Source organism: Lipophrys pholis (genome assembly GCF_963383615.2).
Source record: "Lipophrys pholis genome assembly, chromosome: 2".
In the NCBI taxonomy this organism is placed as follows: domain Eukaryota; kingdom Metazoa; phylum Chordata; class Actinopteri; order Blenniiformes; family Blenniidae; genus Lipophrys; species Lipophrys pholis.
In genome coordinates this window covers 25783997-25806761 of record NC_137636.1, presented here as the reverse complement: position 1 = coordinate 25806761, position 22765 = coordinate 25783997, and the positions used below count along the sequence as shown (strand labels likewise).

The following is a 22765-nucleotide window of genomic DNA, read 5'->3' as shown; positions in this document are numbered from 1 at the left end:
AGAAGATGGATGATTTAATATTACGGTGGCATTGGTTTCTTTTTTGTTTTTTTAATACAAAATAAAAATCTAATTATTTCTTTCCTTGAAATACGACTATATCAAAATACGATATACGAAATCTCGACTATCAACAGGATTTCAGAGACAACAAGGTCAAATTAAGATCTCAAAAACAATAAAATAATAAAATCAAATATCCCTTTGCATTTGTTTTGTTTACCCAGCGTTTAAAAGAAACATGCACGCAGACCAGACTGGAAAATAACTAATACTTTTGTCCCAGTTTTTCATAAAATCAACAGTTACAATTAAAACTGAAAAGACTTGCCAATGACAGACATAAAGCAGTGGATTCCAGGTTATAAAACTAGATGGTTCAGCTTTTCGGTCAATCGTGAAAAGTTACTCCTGAGAGATGTTTTTGTATATTGCCCCATCATTCCTCCATCCATCCATCCATCCATCCATGTCTTTGGCTTCTGGCTCATTTCAATTCTTGGTGTAGCTGTTCGCTCAGTCGGTGACAGGAGATTTTAAATATTTTATTAAAATGACCACTTCTTACCGAGGATTTCCAGCAGATATTCCCCACTCATTGAAGAACGATGAGGGAGGCACAGATTGCTCTCTACATGACAGCACTGGTGAGATTTTCAAGGTTAAAGGTTTTCACTTAACGTGAAGCAAGTCGAACCACAAGGGATGAAAGCTCACCGGAGCGGGGCAGCCCAGGCTTACCCCCTCTTACACTGTAATTATCCTCATTATTAATAAGAGCCCCAGCCTCCACATTCTACCAACAATTCCTCTGGGGACAGGTGATCGGTGCCTGTACGGATTCAGAAAGAGGAGCCGTGAAAACTATATCGAGCTTAAACAAGGAAGCAGCGACCCCGCGGTTCAGGCGCGTGCCCCGCCCGCGTCGTCGAGCAACACGCACTTATGAATTTATAGTGGCGCCACATAAACAAACAGCAGGACAACAAAAGAAGAATAGAGTGGCAAACTGTCAGCTGGAACTTGATAAATGTCTGAAGGAGAGCAGATTAGACTTAAAAAGAACAAACGCAAACAGCCGTGTGACCTCAGACACGGAGCGCTAACAGCATGGTGTTTCCTTGAAGCTGGCTAACGATCCAGCCCGCTACTCCAGAGGAGACGTAATGATCACCACCGGAGGCTGTTTTTCTGGGAAATGTACACACAGGTGCTCCGGCTGAGGAGCCGAGGATCACAAGCAACAATGAGCCATATACCGCATTGTGACTCGCATGCTTTGATCTCGGCTTGAATGCACCGCTTCCTCTCCTTACTCTGTTGTCAGGAATTATTTTAGCCTCTTAAATCCTGTGTGTTTAATAAATCGCCTTGTTTGGCTTATTTTTCTCCACGCTGCCGCTGCTCTTGGGTTCGACTCGGAGTTGTAAAGCCTAGCTTTATGGCTCTTCTTCCCAAACTGTTTTCTTTTCGATTCAAAACATTCAGATGCTAATACTCAATGCAGACCGACAAGGAAGCCTTTCATTGGCTGACTGACGGATAACCTCCTTCACTTAACTATACTACCTTTTGAACCTGGAAAGACTTGGATTATTGTGAACTGGCCTTCTCGTGACAGTCATCTATCCAGCCACTCACTTTATACAAGACAATAGGGAGCCACTCTCAGGTCTATTTTCAAGTGAAAATGGTAAACATTATTGCCTTTTGGTTGTCTTTTTATAAGACATATTCAGAGCCACTGAAAATGAAACGGTTTCAAAATGGCTCCCAAGGTGGAACTTTTGTAAAAAGGCTCCAACTCTGTCTCCATGGAAATGGGGGAAAACGCAACTTTTCTGAAATGCTGCGACTGCGCAACACAGCCGTCGTAAATATTTCTGCACATGTGGGAGTAGATGGACAATAACAACGTTTCCTCCAGAGTGTCATGATGTCGCCTTCAAAACGTTATTGAGAAAAAGCAAAACAATTAAGAAAATGGCAAAACGATGCCTTTTCACATGAAACGTTGTCTTGTAGATGGAGCCTTATTAGCGTGACATGAAACAGGCCTCACCGGGTCAACACACACACACACACACACACACACACACACACACACACACACACACACACACACACACACACACACACACACACACACACACACACACACACACACACACACACACACACACACACACACACACACACACACACACACACACACACACACATAATAACACTCTTATGTACATGTGAGGGCTATAAAAAAAACTCATGAAAGCATGTCATTCAAAGAAAGCCACAGCACATGAATACAAAAGAATCCACAAAGAAAGCATGTTTATTCCATATTTCATTAATTTTAGCACAGAATCTAAGAAAAAAATATACTATTATATAAATAAATGTGAAAGAAACATGTATTGACATAGTAACAAAGTTTCATTATCCACTGTGACACAATTCAATTACAAAATGTTTCAGCTATTCCAATTAAGTAAATCACGTGAATTTTTTTAAACTAAACGTGTTGGTGCATTAAAAAAAACCAACAGTCATACCTCCATATTTTAAATCTCAACCTTTCATGCTTTATCAACCTAAACAAACAGCCAGACAGCAACTCTCTCACAACAGGATGTGTTTACAGTTGTCATGGCACCACCAAAGTTTTACCCCTTGTTGCTTCACATATTGACCCACAGCCAGTTCAGGTCTGCATCTTGTGAAGGTTGAAAGATCGAAGTCCTCAGTTGCTATGATAGTTCAGTTTCTTTTGTGATTTACCCAGTTTTCTTGTCTCGTATTCCCTCATGATTCCTGGTGTCTGGTGTAACCCTCCCTCCCTCCCTGCCTGTCTTCATGTCTTCTTGCTCCGCCCTCACGTCCTCCTCTGTACTCCTCCTCCTCCCGATTAGCCTTGATCGCTGTCTGGCGTGTCACGTCATTCCCGCCTCCCTCTGTCTGTCCCTGGGTCTTCTTTGGTTTGTCTGAGCAGTTCAGCGTCTTTTCAAGATTAGCTATGTGGAGCTCTGCTAACTATGTTGGAAAAGGCTAATTATGATCAGGTTATGATGCACACACTTCTTAATCATATCGCCACTGCATTTTCTCTGGGAACAAGATTACTAGAGATCATTTAAAAGACAACCACACACCCATGAGTACATCAGCAGTAATGCGTCTATTCCCTGGTTTGAATGTCTTCTAAATAAATCAAATATAAAGATTGAACAAGAAGCACTGAGCTCATCATTATGTCATGTATGTAGCTGCATATATTGAATTCCCTTTAAGCCTTATTTCATGGGTAACATGAATTATTAAAAGCCCTTCTGGAGCCATAGCTGACAAAAAAGGATGGATTTTTATCCAACCAATAACTTTGGATGATGAGATATTTTCTGCTAGATCTGAGGGGGAAAAGTGGAACGGTCGTCCCTTTTTAAAACCACCATGAAATCTGAGAGATAAATCTGCCTGTCTCAAAGTAAACTGCTTATGTGTTTGTGCTCAGATCAGGTTTGACAGGTGCTGTAGTTTTCATGCTTCTATCTTTAATTGTATTTTATTTGCTCCCATTCTTTGTTTTTAAGTCCCGTCATTTCAGCCCGACTTTTTGATGCAGAGAACTCATTGCCGTTGTTTTGATGCTCTGCACTTCCCATAGATCACCTGTCAATCAAACAGTGTCGTGATTGCTGTCATTATTGTTATTATTAACATTGCAGTGTGGAAAAGAGATAATCGAGCTGTCATTGTGTCAGATTGGTTTCTGGGGTCTTGAAGCAGTTGATTGACAAGCTGACATCTATGCAAAAGCACCGGGCTCGGTAAACAGATGTAGCATGAACTGGTCTCGCCTCACTCCCTGCACTGTCACTCTGCCACATTATTCAGTTTTCATTGTGCAGCGGGAGGTGGACAGTACAGAGATTGACAGTACAAATCAATCGTGGGGGGAGAAAGTAGGAAAAAAAAATATGAAGAGTTGACTCGACCGATGTCAGATTTACTACATAAGCATTTCCCACAGATCCGGCTAAATTTGCTAACAGTCGCTTTTACTGCGCCGTACGAAGTGCGTATCATCGCTTTACCACACTCCTGCGTGTTGGGGACTGCCTCCATCATCCCCACACAGCACCTGCTTGCTTATGTCATGGATAAAGTGGCACACTGTGAATAAATAAATCTCAGTTTTGTCCCAGCATTGCTTTCCTGCAAGGATGCAGCAGTTTGGTCACTTACTGTCCCTGCTGGCTCCCACACTGCCTGACGGTTGTTTTGTTTTTTTTCCCCTCCACCCTCAAATCACCACGGCATAATTTTCCTGAAGAGGCAGGCCTGATTTTGGCTTATCGACAACATCGCCTGCACTGCAATCATTGAGAAGAGAGGGGACACCCGTGTCAGACGGGCGAAGGCTGCAGGTAGGAAAGAACTGACAAAGTGAGCACAAGCTTAGAACCAATTTGTTTTTATATGTCAGCAGGGACTCGTATATGTTTGCCAGTTTATTTTTAGAAGGCTCATAATGCTGTATGGGTGTATATATCTGGGACTGGCGACTGTGGCTCCTTTTAATAACTTTGCATAGTGGACTCTTGAGCATTTTCCATTGATTTTAATGGAAATCTGCTACTTTACTGAATCACGTAGCTTGATAGGTTTTATTGTTCTGTCTCTGGTAAAATGGTTGGCACTGGTTGTTTTTTTTAATTTGTCCTATTCTGGTTACGGGTGATGAAAACTTTTATTAATAAGATTTTTTTAATATATATATTTCTTTCTTCTTCTAAATTAAACATTTTGCACTACTTGCACATTTGTTCATGACAAAACGTTCACATAGAAGGATACACTCTAATTTTAACAGATTGTGTTTGGAAAATCCTGCTGACACTGGGAACTGTTGATTTAAATTAATGGTGATTATCAAATCTCCACACAAAAACAGCAACAACAACAATTTAAAAAATAATATAATCTTGTCTAAAGTCAAAACTGGAGCAAGTCATTGATCAAATCATCCCTAATTCTTGATTTGGCTATATCTCCCACACATCTCAGTCATTTCAAATGTGGCACACTTGTGTACAAATTACCAGATTGGATTGTGAAAGCCAAGATCAATGTGACATCATGTCATCAAAACATCTGTACATATTTTGTACAAATGTTGACATAAACTAATATATAAAGAACTAAAATGGCTTCTGTGATCAAAGAACAAGGTATTTTTTTTTTTTTACATTATTTTTACTGAGCATTTTCAAAATTATAATAGGAGACCAGCACATATATTTTATACATGTACATGTATGAAATATATAGCAAATTCAAAACAAATCCGCAGCAATGAACTCAAAAGTCCATATTAAATCAAATCTTAGTCTTTCCAAATAAATGTAGTCCGACATCAATGACATCCACAGATGTATTGCAGGAGGTTCATCTCCTACACATTTGGTCTTTACAGCCTTTCAGCCCAACTTAAGCAAAAATATACAGTGTTCTTACAAGATCCTAATGGTTCAGGGAGACGTTCTAATAGACATAACAGAGGATTAGGCTGTAATTGCTGCTTGATTACTCCACTAACCTTGTTAGGACCTTGTTCATTGTCTTCAACATAATAACAATTTTAGATTCGGGACACATTTTTACTTTTTGTTTAGCCATATAAGGCCTGATTTGATGTATTTTCTTTTCTAATGCAAGCATACACCAAGGCACTGTTTACATCACGTGAAAACCAAACATTATTTTTGATGTTTACAGTTCAGAAGACTTTCAAGTGAAAAAGTTGTCTGTTTACATGGAAATGGCAGAGACTCTGAAAACAAATGCAGTTAGCCTGCCAGTTGGCGTTGTTGGTTGTTTTTTGTAATGAAACCACACACACGTGCGTGAAGAGAACGATACATTATAGACATTAACAATCGCAAGAACACGAATATTTCTATGGGCAGACAGTGAAGTTGGATTGCTATTACAGGCGAACCGACACTGAAAACGCAACGAAAGTTTTCACGCGGAAACATTGCAGTGTAAACGGGGCCTAAAGCAGTCCTCACGACACCCCACAGTAATATATAAATATTCTCAAACCATAACGTCAGCTGCAACTTCACTGGTTGGCAGGTGCTCAAAACAAAGTGGCGTATCAAGTTGATGATGATTAAATTACTGTATATATAAAGCCCTAATAACTCTGCCCTGACTATTCAGCCAACTGTTCAACCATTATCAAGATCTCCCCGCTTTTACGCACCTGGTTAACTTCATGTGGACACAGATTAAAAGCAATCTTTAGATAGGCAGTAAGCAGAGGAGGGGGTTGTAAATACAATCCACAAAGTGAAGCTTTTTACAAGTTCAATGTACAACTGCCAAATCAAACAGATTTAGTTATTAGCCAGCTACTACACCATGCTTCAACTGAACACAAACATCTTTCTTCCTCGCATCAAGATCCAACTGCTTTTTCCAGCTCTTCTCAAGCTTTTTGGATGATCCAAGCCACACCAAGAGCAAATCCTGTTGGCATCAAACTTTCTCTCCCTCTCCACAAACACACCTCTCACCGAACACATGGGAGAGCTCTCAATATTTCGGCCTCCCTAAAGGTATTCCTCACATGCCTGAGTGACCTCATTCCAATATGAAAAGATGTTGTCAAAACGTTTGTACGTATAAAACCACCGTTTAAAGGTATTTATCTGGAAAGAAGGTGGCAGTGATTATTTTTGCATTTTACTTGCTCAGTGTGGTCACTATTTGTCCCTGACCACCTCCGGAAGTGGCTTGACAATCGGTGTGAATTAACACCTGTCCGATATGCTCCGAGTGTAATCTAATCACCGAAAATAGCTTTCAGTGTTTGCGGAAAAATGGGTTATGATGAATCACTGAGCTGCTTCAGTACCACATGTTCATGGGAGAATGTTGATGCCAAGTCAGAGCTATTCGCAGGGTGTGACCCCCCCCACCCCCGTCTCACTGTGATTAAAGATAATTCACCAACAGACCAGACCAAACACATCAAATAAATGTTTCAAATCAAGCTACCTTTTCTCACACATGTGGAATGGAAGTCACACTAACTGGAAGACAACAAGGAGTATGTGCAACCTCATGCTAAAGGGTGAGTGATCCATAAGCAAAAAAACAAAAACAAAAGCAATGATAGTTTGAAAGATGAAATCAGTGGGGTCTTATATATTCAATCTTGAAACTGAAATTTTCGTACCTGTTACAACCCCTTCTGGTTTCTCCACAAATTGCACCCTGATCTATAGGTAGTGTTGTAGTCAAGACCGCCTAATTGGAAACCGAGTCAAGACCAAGACCAGAACATCCCAAGACAACTCGAGACAGGTCTCCAGTACCACAACACGACTATTTCTGATAACTGCCTTTATCATAAAGTTGAATGCAGTCGAGTGAAATATGGAAAACAATACAGGTCAACATTAAATGAAAATGCGGCTCCACAGAGACCTGTGGACTCATTTCATGTAGACGGTACTCACATCAATAACCTAACAACCAGAGACATTATGCTGCAGGAATGTAGAAATAAACCTTGGAGCTGGTTCCAACATCTGTATTCATATCGAATGTTCAAACCTTCAAGAATTTAAGTGTGGAAAGAGTTTTTGTTTTGTTTTTTAAACTAAAAGAAACTGCTCTGCTGAACAGTGTGAAAAAGAGTCTTCTTCAACCTGTCTACAGTCGGTAAAGTACAGCCCTACATCAGAGTCCAACACCTGCTAAGGCGCGAGGCAGACCGTCCAGCTGAACAAATCCTGATTTCACAGCCCAGATGATACCAAATACAGGCACTCAGTGGTAATGATAACAGTTGTAGCCAAATCAACATTTGAAAAGCACATTTGCAGGAAAAGTTGGACATGACAGATCTTATTAACTCTGCTTTCTGTTGCTCTGCCAACAGACTTCTACTCTCAGTGAACAGCTAATATACAGCTGTTTAGTTATTTCTGCCTATTTTCATCAACCAAAACTGCAGTTTTTATTTTGCTCTGCTTCAACTGACCTTGAGCCGCCAAATGAACAACCAGGAAGTAAAGTTAAGGGGTTACTTCGGCTTCAGTGCCACTGTGCCTATTATTTTTGGAAAAGCTGTGTTTACCCCGTACACACACAAACACTGGGCCAACGTTTTCAGATTCAAACACTGCACACTATTTTGTGGGAACTCTATTTATGAGGGATAAATAAAAATGTAGTTTCAGTCTTTACGGAGGGTGGAAAAAGAATGCTTGTTTACAAACTCACATCTTTACCTTTCAACTATTGATTGTTACTGAAATGGACTAAAAGCTGTGAGGTCTGAGTTGAGCTTTCAAATCCAAATACAACAAGCTGTGATGGTGACCGAGTGAGTATTTGCCCCGGTGAGCAACACAAAATGAAAGGAGGGGTTGTTCTGCTGCGATAAACTGCCAGCTTTTGCAAAACGTCACACAAAATAGAGTAGGATTGTTAATGGAGTAACATGTTGTAATGTTGAAGTATTCTGCTATAAATTTACCGCAACTAGAAAACAGGATGCGGTGAGAGTGACTTCGCTCAAGCCTCAGAATGATTTATGAGCAAGGTTTGATACTGGAGGAGCCACTTTGGCTGAAATTGGGTAGTTTTTATGTTCCCCTGGGGTGACCTGATAGCTGAGAGGTTAGAGCAGATATTCACACAGCGGTTAGTCTTCAGTTTGAATTCCAGCCGGAGCAGACCTTCACTGAATGCTATAGTCCACACATTTTCTCACAGTCTCAGGAAAGCCATTTCACACACTTAAAAACTTCCATTCTCGCCATGAAATTTGAGTATTAAAGGCAAAAGCTCATCTGATCAGGATTGCACTTTGCATTTCTGAGTTGAACTCAGGTTTGTGAAGATTATTTTATATCAGTGTAACATATTGAGGAACCGTCTGTATCCCAAGGGAGCGTGTCGTGAGCACAAGGGTTGGGTAGGCAGGGCATTGCATAACAAAGCCATCGATGTCGACACCAATGAGAGTTATATATTGTAGCAAGCGATGTGGAGGATTAACGAATGAAAATCTGCTTTTCCCTTCATACCAACAGCAATCAGAAGAGGCTTTTATTTTGACACACCAAACAGGAACACCTCTTCATTCCTGGTTGTCAACTGATAAATGTTATATTAAACTAAACTAGATCAACTAACTACACAAACCAAGCAACAAAAACACGACACAACACAATCATTACCAACACTAACACGCCTAATGTAACCCCAAATAAAAACATTTGAAACACCGCCAACCCAACTCCCATAATGCATTGCAGCAATCAACTCTGTGACGCTACAATATGTTTCAGCTGGCAAGTGTTCAAGAAAATCAGGATCGTAAAACAACATGAAAGAAACTTAAACAATTATTCAATAGCAGTCTTCATACTCTCCCAACAAGATAAATCTCATGACTTGGCAGCACATCCGTTGTTCGTGTTGGAAACACAGAAACACGGAGAAAATGAAAACAACTCGGACGCCAGAGCTGTCGGCGGTTCTGAAACCACTTATGCGGCGTGACCGCACCCAAAATCGACATGAAAGTACGAACAATTTTCTGACCTTTCCTTTGCTGAAGGTCTGGTAGCTCAGGTGTTGGTCTCCCATCTTTTAAAAAGCTGCCGTTTTTCCTCAAAAGAAAGCTGTGAAACTGTCTTTATCGTCTCTCGCGCTGTCATCCTGCCTGTTAACACGCCAACTTGCAAGAGAGCGTAGCAGAGCTGTATCAATTCACTGATGCACTGTGAACATACGTATAGCATTTAGCATAGCACGGTTTAGTCCAAAGGCCACGTAGCGATTTGCTTTTTTACATAAATGATTTTCATATTGGGGAACTGACTGCGCATGAGCAAACACATCTGTACACTGGATATGACTGGCAAAGGCAGAGCAGCAGTATGCCTTCAGGAGGGGGTGTGGCCTTCAGGAGAGGGTGTGGCCTTCAGGAAAGGGTGTGGCCTTCAGGAGGGGGGGTGGCCTTCAGGAGGGGGTATGGCCTTCAGGAGGGGGTATGGCCTTCAGGAGAGGGTGTGGCCTTCAGTAGAGGGTGTGGCAGTCACAGTAAGACAGCAGGAGTGAGTGACTTGTGCAGCCTCTCTGCCATACCAGGAAATAGCGGCGTTGAGTCATTTGGGCTATGAAAAGCACAAAAGGCTGACACTGTCAAACCTATAGGTACTGTAAGCTACTGGAAATTGAAAAATAATTTCAAATTAGATTATAATTAAGACAAATAATCAAAATGAATATTTCATTCATTACATTTCAAATCAGCCTTGGGTAGGCTCTGCCTCCCCTGCCTACCCTGACTGTATGTCACTGGTTTTTATTTTTATTTATTTTTTATCTTATAGTACTGTGTTAATCTCCAAGGGGAAATTCTTACCGAATTCACCCATCGGTAGCAGCTGCACAGAGCAGCGCTCAAGGGGAGCTGGGGGTGGGGGGGTTAGGAATTGGTTGTAAGACAATTTCATCAAGGCATCCCCTTAATGGTCATCTTGGAAAAGCAGCTCGCTCTCTATTAAAATCCTCACTCTGTCGAACATTACTGGGCTGTAGAAATGGCAAAACCACGAGTTAACATTGGATTAGGACGTCCAGTCTCTGTGTTAGAGGGTGTCTGATGGTGTGAGACCCATGACTACAAGATCCAGCAATAATGCGCTCAAGTGCCACCTGGAGATCTTTCTGGCATACCTCAAGCAGCATTTTCACACTTTCAACCTCATCTTTGTGAGTAAACATATGTGCAACACTTTGATTCCAATAACTTAAGAGAAAAAAAAAAAGCTGTGAGATCTTGCGCATAACACCACAATAGACATGAACCATTAAAGTCTTAGACCACCACATGAGCCAGTGAGGACATAGTCACCCAAGCCCGACAAGTAAAGGACTTGGGGATCACAGTAGTTTTGAGCTTTGCCTACAAAAACTGAACCAGTTTATTATTGTGCGGACATGGATAGGAGGGATTGGATAGGAGTGTTTAACAATGTCGCTGGTTCAAGCCTGTTCGCAGACAATTTCATCCTGTGTAGAGTTTGCATGGCATCCACCCTTCACCCTATATCTTCCAGCTAACATGACCAAAGTCCATAAATAAAGGCATTGGTAGGTTTTAAATGTATGAAACGACCAGGGTCGGCAGTGAAAGTTGAAAACCAAAAGCTAGTAATGAAAAAACAACTCAACCATAAGAGAAGATTTGGCGAGGTGAGGGAAAACAAATAATGCATTGAAAAAAATTAAACAGAAACACCTGTGGCCACAACCACCTGAACCTTTAACCTTACAACATGAAGAGTCTTGTCATGTCATGATAACTTCTGTCCCCATTCCAAACAAATCTGCTGAAATTGCTTTTCTACCGCTATTCCAATGGCAAACAGGAAATGCCAAATTCATCAGGTTGGGATACAAATGCAGATCAACAAACATAAAAAAAAATGTAGTAAAGCTCCTTGCACACTATAAAGACTATTGTAAATATTGTTAAAATTCACCAAAATAGTGGCGAGATATTGAGATAAATGTATTCACCATATGAGTCAGGAATAAAGAACCGTAGGTTATAAATGAGGTTCTTGCAGCTGCTCAATGACACACCAGACACAGAAATCCATTGTGAAATCACCAGAAGACCACCGTGATATCATTTGGGGGCGATGCATTTTTTTCTCAGTCTCTTCAGAGTGCTGAATATTGCCACAGATTTGCCATTTGAACTTGTTGACAAGCGTGTTGACAAGCCAAGTGTCTATCCCCCTTGAATAGATTCTACCCCGCAGTTGCGGTTTGAAGCTGGTGACCTCTTTAAAGTTGAGGCCACTTCTGCCCCCAGCCCTGTCTTTTCCTGCACATTTTCACAATTTAATACTTCCTCGTTTCCTCCTGCAAGTCACCCTTTGATGTTATGTGGGGAGTTTATGTAGTAGTCATGTATTTCAGCGGGAGTCGGGTCAGCCAGACACTAATAAAATTAAAAACGAAACTTTAGTAATTTACCTGTCATGCAGCTTTCGCAAATTTAACATTTCATTTATCCAGTTCAGTGGCAGTCAATCAAAAGATTACAGGTTTGATCCACTCGTGTTTCACATGTTTCAAAGAAGAAATCCACTTTGCGGTGAGAGGCGTGAATGTTTGACTTTGCGTTGGCCAGAGAGCCGGGATTAAAGAGGCGCTAACAGAATAAAAGGATTGGGGATGCACACTGCCTCAGGCAATCAGTCGCTAAAGAAGAAGAATATTTTCCCTTGTTGTTTTTTCTGGACCACAAGGAAGCCAACTCAAGAAGCGGTGGAACGGGCGACTGCCACTAACTCCTGCGTCACATAATCTCCAAATTGTCATTTTAGGAAAACCGCAGTGGCTGATTTCTTTCGTGTTTGGGCGCCCTCCTTTTCTTTTTTCCGCCCTGCTGCTGTGATTGGCCGGGTCTAGCTCTGAACTGCGGTTGCTCCGGGGCCCGCGGCTAAAAGGGCAAGCAGACAAAGAAGCAGAGCCGATTATCTGCGTCTCATCCACAGGCAGCGTGCGACAGATGCCTATTGTACGGCCTCAATGTGATGCTGGAGCCTTTCACAGGAGCCACAAAAGACTTGAGATTATTGAGATTTCCCTGATAGTGCTGCCATTGTTACTGATATTAAGATATTGCAGGGGAGTGTGAAATATCTGTGCAACCAACCTGCAAAACAAGGCAACTGCTTTGGAGTTACACTTTCCTGAGCTTGATCAAGAGTGCCTGATAAAGGTGAAAAACAGACCCGGAGTTACACTGACTGGTTCCCCTCCTTCACTTTTAAACGTTGCCTCATCGTATGCGGCCGCTACTGATTAACAACGTCGACCAGTCGACACAGAAGTCCACACCAGGCAGGGAGAGGCTGCTTGAGGTGAACAGATGAGTTGTAGCTTTGCACTGAATCAGGTCAATACAAGACTTTTAAACGGCTGTGCAGCTCTTTTATTAAGAGAGGCATGTTTTACACCTATCTAATTACGTGCAATGGAACAGTAAAAAGCAGGAAATGCAGCGTTTAATTCCGAACTCAGCCAATCAGTGCTGCTTTGATTAAACCGTGAGCAGTGTAATGGTGATTCCAGTCATTGGTCTTTCTACTTTTAGCACTTTGTGTCACCTTCATGGTTGGCACACTTGATCTTTAATAACCATCCAGTTATATTGCAGGTCAAATTGCCCTGTTTCAGAGGTAAAAAATAACTTTTGGAGCATGAAATTTCAGCTGAGCTTAATTAGTTTAATGAATATTACTGCAGATGTATTTTACACACATATTGTTCTGCTCAGTTTGACCTGGATGTGAGTGTGGATGCTATAGAGTCCAACAGTAATATTGTGTTTGGGCATTTCTGGAAAAACTTTAGAATTCCAAGATCGTTTCCTGAAATAGCTAAATATTTAATAGTTAATTGGGATTTCTGAATGGAGAGAAATATGATTATATATCATTCTCTTGAGATGAAATGATCTTAGTGCCTGCTTATGGCAGAAAATATAAACATGAGGATTTTAAGTATTCACCTAATCACTTTGAGAGGGAGGTTAATCACCAATTTGTTTTTGTTTTATTGTGTATTAGGAGATGAACTATAATATTCAGTTTGCAGAGGCCTTTCTCTCTATTTATGTCTACAACTCCAAGCCTGTATTCAATTAAATTGGCTGACACACTTAGTGGACAGGTATAGGAAAAGACTGTCTGTCTTGAATTGAGCATCATCAGTGGTGGTTATGACTCAAGCTGAAGCAAAGAAGAATATCCATCTTCTATTCTATTCAATCGTGTGCAGGGTCGCGGGGTGCTGGAGCCAATCCCAGCTCACTATGAGCGAGGGCAGGAAACACCTGGACAAGTTGCCAGTTCATCACAGGACAAACACACACACTCATATCCACACCAAGGGGCAATTTAGCGTCACCAATTAACCGCACATGCATGTCTTTTTTGAACCCACGCGCACAGGCGAAGAACATGCAAACTCCACGCAGAAAGGCCTGGTTTGTATTTCAACCCATGATCTTCTGTGAGGCGAGAGAGTGCTAACCCCTGCTCCACCGTATGCCCGAGGACAAAGCCGAAGCCTTCAAAAATAAAGCATTGGGCTGTTACTAAGGTCTGCTCTAAATTCTATAAAATCCCTTAGTAAGGCTCATCTCGTACCACAGTTGATGGCAAATATGTTTTAGGAGTTTGCAACAACACATACGATGAATTCATCAGTCAAGACACTGCCATTTTAAAGCTTGTGATAGCAGTGTAATGTAATCCCGGACTTAAAAGAAACATTTGTTCATTTCAATTCCTTGCAGGTCACTGTCACCGATGTGTTGTGGCTTTGAAATTGCTTCCCTTTCATCGCTGAAAAAAGAACACAAAAAAAGAATTACAATTAGAATAACTGAGCCTAGAGTGGCTGAGATAACACGCTTTAGCGACACCGTCATGGCAAAGGGCCATGCTCTCCTTTCGTCACATAAAACGGAAATTATTGCAGCTGGTTTGATCTTCCACTATTTACATAATATCAGTGCGGCTGAGCGGCACGGGTGGGCACTTATCATTGATACCGCATTGTGTATTATACCAATAATTAAAGGCAATAGCCGCCAGTGAGAATGCTTCATTTGGTGTGATTGAATGATTGGCACTCTCCAAGCTAATACGGTGTTGGGCGAGCGCATAAGGCACGATGGGGAGAGTAATGATGTCAGGGCCGTGTTGGAGACTGCCTGTTGATGGAGTGACTCATTTCCTATTAGCGAGGCCTGATTCCACTCGGCTTCCTCCTTGCATAACGCCCCGGCCCACGTCTGTGCCGCCACGCCACTCCGACTGACACCTCTTAACCAGACACACCAAATGGAATAGACACAAACCCTCACTCCTCATCAGCATTCAGCAGGAGAACACTGGCATCGCCCTGGCCCCGCTTTCTTGTGTAGGACAACAAAGACGCCATTTGTTCGCATCTGAAATGGTTGCTTAAGAAGAAATGGGATTGCACATCAGAGCGAAACGCGGCCCTGGTGAGCTGTAATGGTGATTGAGGTTGTGGTTGAGGAATGATCTCAGTTAGATGTTTCAGCTTGGTGCACGTGATGTAGGCTGTGATTGAAACGTACTCTTGAGTGTTGGAGCACAAAGGCATCTTGTTTCTGGCACAGAGTGATACTGAAGCTGCGCTTTTTGTGTGTTTATTGTTCAGGTTATATTTCAAGTCAGTATCCTATCATTTTATCACTGAACGTACCATTTCTATTTTTTTTGTTGTTGAATATTGTGTTTTTTTCCCCATTTTGATACAATGTGATAAATACATTTTACTCCCAAAGACACATTCATCTCTTCTTTATCCAATGGTATTCATTGTTTCCAACCCATGTCAACGGGGGTTTAAGTCCATATGTCCATAACGTAGGATGGTGCAGAGGGATTTCCTCCCAGAAAACACAATTTGAGGAGCATAAAATGAGTAACCCTGATCAAAGATGAACTGCTGCAATAAGCAACTGTTTTCAGTCATGTAATTCTAAAACACAACCCCAAAAAAACCTCATTGAACATTATAAGGAGATTAACAGTTAAGTGGTCAAAACAAATGAACAAACAAAATGGGTAATTTAAGATTTACCAGCAAACAATAGACTAGGACATGTATCGCCCCACTCAGAGAAATAATTAAATAAAACCATTAAAATTAGAGAGTTACAGTCCAGGATAGAATTTCAAGTAATGCATTAATCTTAAACTGATTTGACAAGACCGCCATTACTCAAATCAAACGTCACTGTTTTCTCACAATGCTGCTCATATTGAATCTTGTCAGGTGAACAAACAAAGCAGCACATGTTAGAGTCACCTCAACAGATAAACAAGAGAAAAGCTGTTCTGTAAAAGTAATGGGACTGAACTAAAGACAGACTGATAAATGTTACAAAAACTTGGTTGTTTATGTAATTAGGAGGAGTGCAAAAACATTTGGTTAATTAGGAAACTGTGGAAAATCAAATTAGTCAATGGCAGGCTGCCACAGTGTGCGTAACAAATGGGAAACAGTGACGTTTTTTGAAAACTGTGAAAATCCTCGTGAAGGTGTTTTATGGCTAAAATTCAGATACTTGGAATTCAAACTCATCGAAACTGTTTAGGGACCCCGATACAATAATTATACACTTCTACGGTATGTTAGGACTGTCTGATAAGGTGATTTTTGCACCCTGGGAAGTGGATTTTAATTGGTTTCCTTTGGAATTTTGAAGGATATTTATAAAACCACACAAACGATGTAGAACTCTACAAAAAAAATTCAAATCCTTGAATCAAGTCAGACATGCTGGTTTTTGCCTGTAATCTTGCCTAATATCATGTGCATTTCCCGGTGCACTGCTCCGCCATATGAAGTACCGTTGTACATCTTCACTCCAACATCTTTTAAACCTTTAGGTCCAGGAAGTTGTGAGGTGGTGCCTCCATTAGCCGATGTGCTTTTTACTTCATTGGACCACTTTTGACCAACATGAGCTGCACTTTTGAAAAAGGCTCTCATCCACTCATCCAGCCGTTACTATTTGTCCTTAGTCAAACTCATTGGGATGCTTAAGTTGCTCCATTTTTCTGCTTGTAGTACATCAACAGTGAGCACAAAATGTCCACCTGCTGCCTGTTAGACCCACCAACAATGAGAAGAAAGCATGTATTGATCCTCTTGGGGAAAATTACCTCTCAGCATTTAACCCAACCTATTTATAACTAACCTTTGCTTAGCACGTGCAAAGGAGCAGTGGGCTGCCATGCTGCATGCACCAGAGAACCACCTGTAGGTGGAGGGATTTGAACCTGAGTGCTTTATATCTCATGCCCGCTTCTTTAAATTCTAGGCCACCATCCATCATTTCTATCATATCCAAATCCTACGCTCCTCACCATTTTACAGCCTTTGTGAGATTAAAGATTTGAGTGCTTTTTCCATAGTTAAACACTGTAACTCTGGGAGAATGAGATGCATGGCTGAGCAATAATCAAAGAAGCCAAATGCCAAACTTGAGGCAGAAATGGACAGCTGGTAAGCCAACAAAAGTACAGAACTTCTACTTTCCAGCGAAGAAAGAAATTCACAACCCAATCACAGGCACAATGAGGGATTCAGAAGCCCATCTGCCTCTGACGAGGGCGAGCAGCGAGGTGACACTTGTGCCACTCTGGTATGGGGTCTGCGGCGATCTGCTTCCTTCACAGAATGAATAAGAGCATTCTTCAAGTTTGGGCGGAAAACCGAAAGTTTCGGGCTAAACGCTTGAAGTGTAGAAACTACAGGGAGGGACAGGGTTTTCCCCTCCACTGACGCCGCACGCAGCTGACAGCAGCAGGACTACCCCAGATCAGGATTGTGTCGAGCTCTCCGAGGACCTGCCCCGCTTCTACCTCTGAAAATAGCACAATAAGGAGGCCTGCTTGAAATAGGCTTGCGTCACATGTGGCCGTACCTTGGCTTTAAATGCCGAGGAGGCGCACGTGAGCGTTCAGATCGCAGCCAAGGTTCAAATGATGGACAGCGCTGACGGGCGTAATGATGTGTAAATTACAAACAAGGTCGACATCACAATGTTCTCCCGGGTGGTGAAAGAGCAAACTCATTTCATAAACACAATGATCGCTAAAATATTCATAACAAACACGAAAATGGGGTCAGACTCCCTCCTCCTACCGGGCCATTACATTTCCTTTGTGCGCGTTAATTAAGTCAGCAAATGACTTATAAGATCATGGTGCCGCCATGCAGCCTATAGGTTCACTCTCTCACATGTGTCTCAGACAAATTAGAGGTTTTGTTCAACAAAGACAGGAATTAAAATGGCCATGCGGTGAAGACAATTTGTATTGGGGCCGATAGTGTGCAGGGAGCGATGATAAAGTGCTGTAATAAAACACAAACAAAAGCTGGCAAGACAGATCAGACGAGACTTACAGCTCGGAGAGTTGGAGGTGCTGGAAGAGCTGCCATGACAGAGTGGTGAGAGGGTTGTTTGACAGGTTTCTGCGGAGGGAGAAAAAAAGAGAAGAGAGAAACAAAGCGAACGTTAAATTGACTTATTTGGTGAGAATTATTCGAGGTGTCTTGCTTGTAATGGCGTTTGCTCAGCGTGTGCAACGCTCCCTCGGTTGGAGTTTTAATGTCTTCGGGTTTCAGACCAGCAGCGGAGCTCTCCGTGAGGTCAGCTTGACAGATTTTCAGTCTTTTTTTCTCTTTTTCTTTTTTTTTTTTTAGGAGTGCCATTAGTTTGAAAGCATTCAGACTGCTTCACTTTTGGCTCTTGTTATCATCAGCTTTTTTTTTCCGGAAAGAAACAACATTTATTAGTATACCCATCAACCCAGAAACACAAAGTCTTTACATCCAGTAGTTCGTGGCATAGTCATAATATGACCTATAGTTTAGCTTCACGTTAATGTTTCGGCAAATTCGAGACCACAGAAGGAAATTCACAACTTTTATATAAAGAATAACTACAAACAGCTCCTGAGATGTAAAGGGTAGAAATGACTGCTGCACAGGAGTGCTCGTTTCTGTGTGCGTTGGAGGATCATCCATCCCCATTGACACAGAACTCTCATCCAAGACTGACAATGACAATGACCTAGAAACCTCAGCATGTACCTGCATCCATAGCTGCCACCAGGGAACACAGTGAACGTTGTGCAAGAGGCTGAAGGAGAGCAAGTGGAGAAAATCAAAGGAGCCTCACAAACTGATTGTAATGTACATTCAACATTCATTTACTAATTAAAAAATAAAAAAATAAAAAAATTGGCTTCTTAGGGACAAAGTAGAATCTTCAGCGAAAGCACAAATACTAAAAACAAACAGGACTGGGAGGTTTTCATTTCAAACATGACACAAACACGACAAGAAAAACATTTGCAAACATATTCAAATGAATGAAATTGCGGTATATTCACAATAATGGTTTGAAGAAATCTGCAGTTTTAGTCAATGGTTCCACTATAATAGCGGTATGTCACTTTTGCAGGCAGATAACAGAAAATGCTGCTCTAAAGTTTATTTGTGTGATATTATATTATCTCTGACTGGTTTAGATATACGTCCTTTGAAAAACCATGACATGGTTGTTTGGTAGTTTTCTGCTTTTTATTTGCTTGCCGCCCTTTTATTATTACTTGGATCCTTTTTGATGAAAAACATGCAAATATTTACTTGCTAATAGGTGATCTGATATTTTCAATGTTTAATTTTGTCCCCGAAAATTACTGAAATATCAAAACTGAGTTTTGATATTGAGCGTTGAGCTTTAAATCACTTTAATTTTGTCCCCGAAAATTACTGAAATATCAAAACTGAGTTTTGATATTGAGCGTTGAGCTTTAAATCACTTTAATTTTGTCCCCGAAAATTACTGAAATATCAAAACTGAGTTTTGATAAAATTACTGAAATATCAAAACTGAGTTTTGATATTGAGCGTTGAGCTTTAAATCACTTTTCGTGACTTTTCAGACCCAAAACCTCTTATTAAATCACTTCTCAGACCAACTTGACCCAAAACTGAGTGAATGCTACAGATCATTAAAAAATACATTAAGTCATAAAGATAACTTTTTAGATTCAACACAAACTTAAAATTAGAATCTCATGTTAATGAGTGGATTATCGGAACCATGGCCTGAGAAGGATGAGGGGGGAAAAAGAAAAAAGAAAAAACAAGATTATCTTTAATGTTAAGCTGATATTGACTTAGCTAAATATTTATGGGTGGAAAACATCAATTTCTGTTCTTTTTCAGCTGCTTCAGGATACTTGAACACGCACATTATCAAGTTGAACTGGGAGCATGTTTGCTTTCCCTCGCAGGTGAACATAAGCGTGAGGTCAAATCAGTTCTTTTTGGAGAGGCTCCTTTGCAGCGGCTCCAGCTTCAGGCCTTCTGAGGTGAATCTCTACAGGCGGTGCAAACCTGGATCTCCACGCTTTAGCCCATTATTCCTGTCAGCTTCCATCAGGCTGGATGAGAACCGTCCCTAAGCTGCCATCTTCAGCTCGCCCTGCACACGTGCTCTCTGGGGTGTTTCACTGGAACTCTCAAGGTCACTGCGACTCGTCCCGAAGCCTTCTCGGCCCTGTGCTCCACAACCGTATCATCATTCCCTCAGTGCTGACCCGCCTGTCCTCCGCTGTGCCCGGACAGAGCTGTCTGCTTCACTGAGGGGACCGCCGATGATCGCAGCACTGCCCGGAGCTCTCCAAACATGCTTCGTGTGACATGGACTGGATACACAGGTGGGGGAGCTTGTCCAATTTATTCCATTTTCCAAAAGGGGGACTCAACTCCAGTTCCAGACACATTTCAAAAACTGATTAGGCAAACATGATGCACCGAACCACAAACTGACACTGAAAAGAGTCGGCACACTCCAAATCTTTGCACAGCTGCAGGCACATGTTGCACTGCAGTGTCTGACTGGAGTGTTGATACTGGGCATAACAACTCTGGGAGACTTCACATGTCAATAACAACAGCCAACTCTGGGTCACACAACATTGGTTTCTTCCTGTACACGAGGGACAGATATGTTCAAATTAAAACTGAAACAAAGATACAACGTAACAGGACCTACCTAATGTAGCAACACAGTAATAAATAAATTATTTGGAGTGTATTTATGGCACTTGTTTGTTATTAATTATTGTTATTAGTTGTCAAAAAATTTATTATGTGGTATTAAAGAAAATTACTGGATTATATATCGCTTTCTTTGCTGTTTGTCTGGTCATGTGACTTATATTAAGAAGCAAACTTGATGTCTCTCCAGAATACTGTTCATGAAACACTTAGTGGACATTTGTGGAACTTTTACGGTAGTGATTAACCGATTATTGTTAAAAAGTCATTTGTATGTATTTTTCTGAACTTTTATGACAGGTGTGAATTAGCATTAACCTGGTGATAAATGCTCATTCCACATTTTAAAATTTAGCAGGTTTTAATGTTGCTTTTGATTAGATTTTAAAATGATAAATGTCCAGTGTTAAGAGTCTTCCTATACTCCAACAATAACAAAGTTCAACATAGGCAGCATGAACTAGATAATTTTTATTTCACAACTGTCATCAAATAAAAATATTGAACAAATCAACTGCTTATCGGCAAATATAAGTGAAGTTATCATTTTTTTGTTTTCAAATCATAACTATTTAACATTTAAGTTCAGCAGACATTAGAGATTAGTGTTAGAATTAAAATAAAAATTAATAAATCAACATTAGGTAAGTGGTAAATATTGAACATAAGAAAAGAAAAATAGATGTTTTCTCTTAATCTTTTTTTCACCCCACGCATACTTCATTAAGTAACCACTGATAGCTTACTCAACATTTCTGTGATCTTTCTGTATGTGTGTGTGTGTGTGTGTGTGTGTGTGTGTGTGTGTGTGTGTGTGTGTGTGTGTGTGTGTGTGTGTGTGTGTGTGTGTGTGTGTGTGTGTGTGTGTGTGTGTGTGTGTGTGTGTGTGTGCGTGTGTGTGTGTGTGTGTCCTTAGGCCCAAGCCAACTCAATCAATGTGAGCTGAATGCTTTCAAGTCAAATAATTCAATTGACTTAAGGAACACCCTCTGGCTCAGTAAGCTGCTAAATCCAATAGTGGAACGTCCAGAGATTCGATGAAGCGATTCGAGCAGAACTCAGGGAATCAGTTTAGATATGAGTACCGGGTGTCCGTGTATATGCGTATCAAACAATCAAACATCTGAGCGAGAGCGTTGGTTTACTCCAAAGAGCCACGCGGTACCAAACCCCATCACAAGTCCACTGCGCGCTCCAACATCACCATGTGGGAATGAAAGAAGCATCACTCCATCTGATGGCGTGTTGTCTTTGATGCAGCCGGACGTGGCTTCACCTCAACGCTCGCACACTTTATGTGTTATTGTTACTTTGAGTGTGCGGCTTGATATCGCCGTCACGAGGCCGGCGAGGAGTCATCTGCCCGGCTGCACTAATTGAAATAACACAGCGTACAACACACAGACGCAGTTTTTAATAGAGGCGCCAGGACGGAGCAAATATTAATGAAAAGACAGCAACAGATAACAGGTTACATATCACAATGCTGCACGTGTGGATATTGCATTTGTGAATTATTCATGCTCGGAGGATAAAATCCCACTTTCATTATGCTGCACATGCTTTGTGTCACGCCAAGTAGTAAATTTTTGTTGGATGCTGGGCTACCTAATGTTTTTCACATTATGAGATATTATTATTAAAGGCTGTTGACATCTTTAGGCAATAAAAAAGATCAAGCTATCCTCTACCCTATTCCATCCTTGGGCAGGACCTGGCCAACAAGGACCTCACAGAATCGCCACCTCTTTTTCATCCCTACAGAAAAACTTGATCTGAAACTTGAAACTGAAACTTGATTGAACATGATTTATACTTGAAATATCTGCTTAAGTCTTACAATTGAATCTGCCACTGTTGTAGTGGTTTAAGGTGTTGTACTAAAGCTTTTTGATTTTAATCTCAAAAAGTTGGCTCAATGAAATTTAAACTTAAAAAAATCAAAAGGAGAAAATATTGTGCAAAGAAAAAGGATCCTCCTAAACCCTAGATCACGTCTGCATTTATGACATAAAACGTTATTAGTGCA

General features: G+C 41.1%; 1 protein-coding gene across 1 annotated transcript in view; it reads right to left on the bottom strand.

Annotated features, from left to right (window-relative positions):
• ntrk3b (neurotrophic tyrosine kinase, receptor, type 3b) overlaps positions 1–22765 on the bottom strand; it is a 282620-nt gene that overhangs the window by 143557 nt on the left and 116298 nt on the right. Inside the window, exon 4 of the mRNA XM_080490348.1 lies at positions 18067–18135. Coding sequence (XP_080346474.1) covers positions 18067–18135 — 69 coding nt within the window. The remainder of the gene's footprint in view (positions 1–18066; positions 18136–22765) is intronic.